This window comes from Halyomorpha halys, unplaced genomic scaffold (genome assembly GCF_000696795.3).
Source record: "Halyomorpha halys isolate HHAL.00 unplaced genomic scaffold, Hhal_1.1 Scaffold415.1, whole genome shotgun sequence".
Taxonomy (NCBI): Eukaryota; Metazoa; Arthropoda; class Insecta; order Hemiptera; family Pentatomidae; genus Halyomorpha; species Halyomorpha halys.
The window spans coordinates 907,002-913,596 of record NW_027106189.1 but is presented as its reverse complement, the minus strand read 5'-3'; the positions used below and the strand labels follow the sequence as shown (position 1 = coordinate 913,596).

Genomic DNA, 6,595 nt, shown 5'->3' with positions numbered 1-6,595 from the left:
CAAATGGATGTTCTAAAACATCGATGTATTTTGTAGTCGGTGTCGGATTCTTTGTTCCAAAAATCACTTCTGACAGGCCGTAGAATGCGTGATCGTTGGAACAGACCTTATGTTACTCAAATGATTGTTCAAAAACATCGATGTTTTTTGTATTGTAAGTATTGATATTTTAAACATCGATGTTTTTTATAGTCGGTGTCGGATTCTTTGTCCCAAAAATCACTTCAGACAGGCCGTAGAATGCGTGATCGCTGGAACAGACCTTATCTTACTCAAATGATTGTTCAAAAACATCGATATATTTTGGGTAATGTATTGTAGGCAACGATATTTTAAAAACATCGATGTTTTTTGTAGTCGATGTCCTATTCTTTGTTACAAAAATCATTTCTGACAGGCCGTAGAATGCGTGATCGTAAGAACAGACCTGATGTTTCTGAAATGTTGTTCAAAAACATCGATGTATTTTATGCAACGATATTTTAATATTGAACATTGATATTTCTAAACATCGATGTTTTTTTTGTCATTTTGCATTCTTTTTTACAAAAACCACTTCCGACTGGCCGGAGTATACGTCCTTGGAACAGACTTTATGTTACTGAAAAGGTTGTTCAAAAACATCGATGTATTTTTGGCAAAGATTTGTATGCAATGATATTTTAATATTGAGCATAGATATTTTAAAACATAGATGTTTTTCTAGTCGTAATTTATCTTTATTACGTCATTAGCGTGATGGTTGGAGGTCCTTTTTTATCCCACCACATTGTTGATAGGAAATTGTTTGTACTGTAAATTTTTTGTTTTCATTTAGTTACTTTTGGGAAAAAAATAAAATAAAAAATTTGGGTCAAACGTAAAACATGTTTTGGGTAAAATATCGATGTTTTGAAAACATCGACATCGATGTCGCATCCCTAGTTCCTGTCATAGTTTACATCACTGCAATGGTTGTAACTATCACTGATTAATGTAATTTAGCTCCAGTATTCATGGATTTTAAACCTTATTTAAAGAATTATTTAGTGATATAATGTATTCCAAATATAAGAAAATAGTGAAATATTAATTATCAAATAATTATTTCATAAGTATACATCTTCATTTTAATGAATATTTATTGATTGAATAATTATTAATAAAGGTAGTTATTTGATTGAGATTATTTCATCAAATATTTCAGAAATAACCGTTTTATTTATTTGATAATTACTTTATGTAAACAGTGTCAAGGTCTACTTACCATTGCACCACACTAAACATTTTTTACAGTGTAATAGCAATATTTTGAGTTCATAGGATTTATTTGACAATGATCTTTCATCAAAAAAACTTTGAGTAGTGATTTAGACTATGCAATGTTGCTCTGGGCATCCAAAAGTGTATTTCTAATCATTTATAATTTTTTTAAAATTGAATAATAGCTACAATGTGTAAAGAAAATGTTTTAACCAGAAAAAGATGCTTCATCATAGAGGTAAGGAAGTTACATTATGAATGTAATAGTGTATGTCATCATAATGGGAAAGGGAAATCAGATCAATGCACATTTTCTTCTCTGTTTTTTTTTTTTACAATTTGTCTAAAACATTAAGGTAAAACAATATCAATATAACACTACAAAAACCTTTAAGAATGTACATCTTAAATATTAAAAGGGATTTAATAATCTAAGAAATATTACAAAAGTAAACAGAGCTGTACATTTGTCGAAAATTCAGTCTGTTCAAAAATTTTATACATATTTAATATAGTAATGTAGAAATGACGCATTTCAATTCGATGGATTTTTCTTTTCTTTTTTTCTCATATTATAAAGTCACTGCATTCAACACACCTTACAACACTTTTCAAATGTCTTCCGTGTAACAAATATGCAAAATTTGTATTGCCTAAGTTCATTTTTGTTGATTAAAATCGAATGGATGGTGCATTAATAATTGACAAATACATGATATAAGAAAATCAACACCCACACGTTAAAAAAAAAAAAATATATAAATATACGTACATACATACGTACATATATATGTATAAATATATATATATATATATATATATATATATATATATATATATATATATATATATATATACAAGCACACGCACACACATATAATAATCACAGCATCCACTTTTCTTTTAATTATTATTTCTTTTATTTTTACAACATAGTAATAAATGTATTACTTATTAAGCAACTCGTGATTCAAAAATATTCTTAGGAGCTCTCAAAAGATAACTGTATAAAAATTTGACTCATTAGATATTTAGATAACATTTAAATGCAATCAACCTAGTATATTAAAGCTTAAAGCCATTCATAAAACCGAAAACAACCCACAAATTCATTGATTAAATAATGAATTATTCATACTAAAGTTAAAATCAATCCATTTTAGCCCTGGAAAATGTATAATCTTTTAAATACAAAAATTATACGTACTTATACATACACATGCACATTGATTGGCATACTAATAGTATGCGCTAAATATAAGTTATATGATCTCTTCAATAATGAAAATTGGCAGAAAACAACAATTGTATTGTTAAATGATAAATGAGACGTAAAAATTAATAAATAAAATAAATCAAAAACAAAAAATTTAGTATACAATAATCAAAATCATTAAGACAAGTTAACAATCATAATACGAAATTACTGTAAACCCCAGAATAGACTGTATCAAAGTATATTAATAAATAAAAATCACAACCAATATGTAGTTTACCAGTTATTCCATATTTAGAACTAGGTTTCGTACTTGAAAATAAAACATAATCAAACATGACAGAGAAGATTAAAAACATCATTATCTTTACAATGAAAAAGGATTTTTGATCAATAGATTTAAACAAAACAATTTTAGAGTTAATTGATCCTTTTTTTGGAGGGTGGGAGCTAGAGAGGATTCATTAGAGTAACAAACAAAATGTAAAAACGATATATTATTTAGATTAAAGGTTCGTGAATTGTTATTGAAAGTTAATTTCATTTCTCACAACAAAAATATTCCCAAAATATTAATTTAATAGCAACATCTATGTGTTAAGAGTGAGAGTGAGTTTATGTGTACATTTACCCAATGGAATCCAAGCAATTTTTACCAGCCAGCTGTTACATTCATACCTAAGTGCAAAACAGAGCAAAATCCATTATAAACAACCACAAATATTCTCAATCCTTTGAATTTTCAAAGAATTTAATATTTATTTGATAACAACAAATAAAGAAAGTTATCTTTCAAGAGCAATTTAATGTATTTTTTTTTGTTAGTTTTTTTACCATTTGTTTACATAAAAATAAATTACTAAGACTGCCCAATAATTATCACAGTATCATGGAGTTGTTTTCCAATTAGAAATAGGAAACTAAAAATATAGAACATTTTTTATATTAGTACAAAAATTTTAACATGCACGAATATTCAAACAACTAATTTATCAGCTCCTTACACTAATAATGCTCATATTCAAAAAATATCTAATATTTGCAATCTTAACAATGAGAGATATTTATATTACAGATAGATTTACAATTAAAAACTAAAACAGAATTACAAATGAATAAAAATACACTTAGTGAAAACTATATTCATCTTTAAACAATATATTTAATTTAAATTTGGTGTGTAAAAAGTGTAAAAATTAAAAGTGCAAATTATTAGCAAAAAGAGTCTAAGCATGATGAGACATTAAAATTAAACATGTTACAGAAAAGAAAAGGAATAATTTACCAAAAATGAAAAATTTAAGCCAAGCATTTGATAGAAACTGAATAAAGCTTAGATATCACAGAATTCCATAAAATTACAAGTTTACTTCAATTTGTACTTACACACAACTTTAACTTCATACTCAATGTTGCTTGAACTTCACTTAATAAAAAATTGTTAGAGAAGTCAATAATGTTCACACACATATCAGCCTATAAATTAATGTTTCCCTGCTTTTCACAAGACAACAGTATAATCAGTAATGTCTCATTAAATTTAATATTTTGAAACTAAAAATTCTTCAGTGTGAACAATTGATTTAAAAATATTTAATGAAATTATAATTATTCTCACTTAAGAAACTGAAAAAATATATAAATATATATCAATAAATAATGAATTTTAATACCATAATCAGTAATAAATATTTTAATAACTATCACACGGAGCATAAATAAATCAGGTAAATTATATTTTGAAATTATAATTAAGGATCAATTAGAATCCAGTGGCTTATTTCATTTTTTATGTTCTAATGACTATCCATAAAATATTTTAATACATGAAAATGTATAGACACATTTCAATGTGTAAATTTTCTTTTATATACAGTATGATTATTTTCATGTATCAAATATTATAAATCTAAACAAAATGTTAACAGAGCCTATCCATTCAAATTTAATCAACAGATTAAAAACAACGTAAAATAAATCAGTGTGGCGGACGCATCGATTCCCGCCACTGTTCGCTCTGTCATTCCAATATTACAACCAGATCTTCCATACCCTTAACTATGAGTTTCCTCCATGGTTTCCTCGCTGCTCTCTTGAGTTGTACCCCACTAAGCTGATGCCTTACTCTCCTAAAAAAAAATTATCAATTACTATTATAATACAGTAACACATGTAGCAACATAAACATTTAAATTTAACTTTTAAAATACACTTATTACTTTAACTATACCAGTCTAATGGATATGAGAAAGAAAAGTTAATTTAAAATAGAGAAATCTATTATTTAAGAAATGTTAAGTTAAATTTTAAATAATGTCAAAAAAATATATATTTTCAATAACTCAAAATATTGAAGGGGATAAGTCTACATAAAGATCTTACATTTGGTCAACTTTTATAATGGAAAAGTAAGCTAGAAAAGATGAGGGAAAGAAAAGAATAAAAAGTCTAGCTGTCTCAGAATCATATATTAAGATGAATAATCAAATTCCAGTAATCATTTCTGGCTTTATTTTACACATTATATATTTCCATAATCATCATTAACTATGCAACAGTATAAACACAAAGAAAGGAGTGACAGTAATTAAAACTTTTTTAAATCCATTTCGGTAGATGTTTTTTAATTTACTATCACACATAATGTCTATTGAGTACTAAAACAAATGAATGCTATAGGTGATCTATCTGAAGCTATCAGGTGGGTTTGATTTCCAATTAGTGTCCCAATAAAATAAACCTTAATTTTTTTATAATAGTAACCTGAACCTGTAAATAAATTCATAATACGAAGGTGTATCATAACATCAGAGAACGCTTGAGGACAGTAGGTTTTGTGAGGGTAGCCTTTCAAATGAATAAAATAAATTTGTGCAACAGGTAATATAAAAATAAAATAATTACAGAACACTACTTTAATTTACAGATAGAAATAACTTACTAGTATTGGCAAAGTTCTTGAAAAATATCTACATTGTATTTAATTAACACATCTGCTTTAATAAATTTACACAAAATAAAGCAGTAAAATTTACAGTGGACCAACAAAATATTGAGAATTTTCTCAAGCAAATCTCAAATTTGAATTGTGATATATTTCCTGGGGCTGAACTAACTATCAGAGCCATGATTAGTCAGGCACTGCTACATTGTTATTATGTAGAAAAATTAGATATAATATATAAAATACAAAAACATGATATTCAGAATCCTAAATTATCATAAATCAATAAATTTAATTTAATTTAAAAAGAAAAATATAATTTAATTTGACATATTAAATAAAATTATTTAAGGTCACGGTATAAAAATACTAAATTCTTTGATGCTGAATTATTATTAAAGCATTCTCTTTGATAGCCACAAAGCTAAATGATTTTGTTATCAGTTAGTGTATAATATTAACATAAAATTGATATAACAGTTCCAGGTTGGACATAAAAAGAAAGGTCATATGTCGTTAAAAATATTAATAATAATTCAACTTAAATTTCATTTAACTACTTTTTTTTATTGATGTAAACTAAAACTAGTGAAACTAAATTATTTATCCTGGGACAAACACCCCATTCTAACAATTTAAAGTAGTCCAAGTAGTTTGACCAGGGTCAAGTAACAAAACAAATAAACTAATTATTTTCCATATTGAAATAAATTATAATGATATTCTGTTCCTACCATGACCAATATAAATATTTCTACATACAACCAAGTAAAAAATAGATAAAAATTTACATTTACAAGGAATCAAGAAAAAATATGTATTATGGAAAATATGAGATGTATAGGTATTTAATACAGAAAGGGGAGGAGTATTGTAGAATAAGAATATAGAAAAGTATGCATAATTTGTAAAATACCACAATTTTATGGGAATAGATAAAAATCAAAAGGAGTCATAACCAGTGCCTGGATTTTCTAATAGTAGGAACCCGCAAAATATTCCATATAGTATGCAATAAAAAAATGTAAAATATTAAGTAAAAAAACATAAAATATACAGCAAATATTTCAGAATACTCATATTTTATTTTTATCATTTATTATATATATATTTTTTATTTTAGCTAAAATACACATAATTACTATGAAATTAATTAAAACATTGTTTAACAAAAAAGAAATGGTAAATAACCA

General features: G+C 25.7%; 1 protein-coding gene and 1 long non-coding RNA gene across 3 annotated transcripts in view; one reads left to right on the top strand and one right to left on the bottom strand.

Annotated features, from left to right (window-relative positions):
- Positions 1 to 1,348: 1,348 nt before the first annotated feature.
- LOC136795082 (uncharacterized) overlaps positions 1,349 to 6,595 on the top strand; it is a 10,621-nt gene continuing 5,374 nt past the window's right edge. Inside the window, exon 1 of the long non-coding RNA XR_010842633.1 lies at positions 1,349 to 1,480. This is a non-coding gene — a long non-coding RNA (uncharacterized lncRNA). The remainder of the gene's footprint in view (positions 1,481 to 6,595) is intronic.
- The window catches only part of MTA1-like (metastasis associated 1-like), a 71,801-nt gene continuing 68,112 nt past the window's right edge, over positions 2,907 to 6,595 (bottom strand). For both annotated transcript variants that reach the window (XM_014423316.3, XM_014423317.2), the window contains one exon: positions 2,907 to 4,587. In XM_014423316.3, coding sequence (XP_014278802.1) covers positions 4,479 to 4,587 — 109 coding nt within the window. In that variant the 3' untranslated portion in view covers positions 2,907 to 4,478. The remainder of the gene's footprint in view (positions 4,588 to 6,595) is intronic.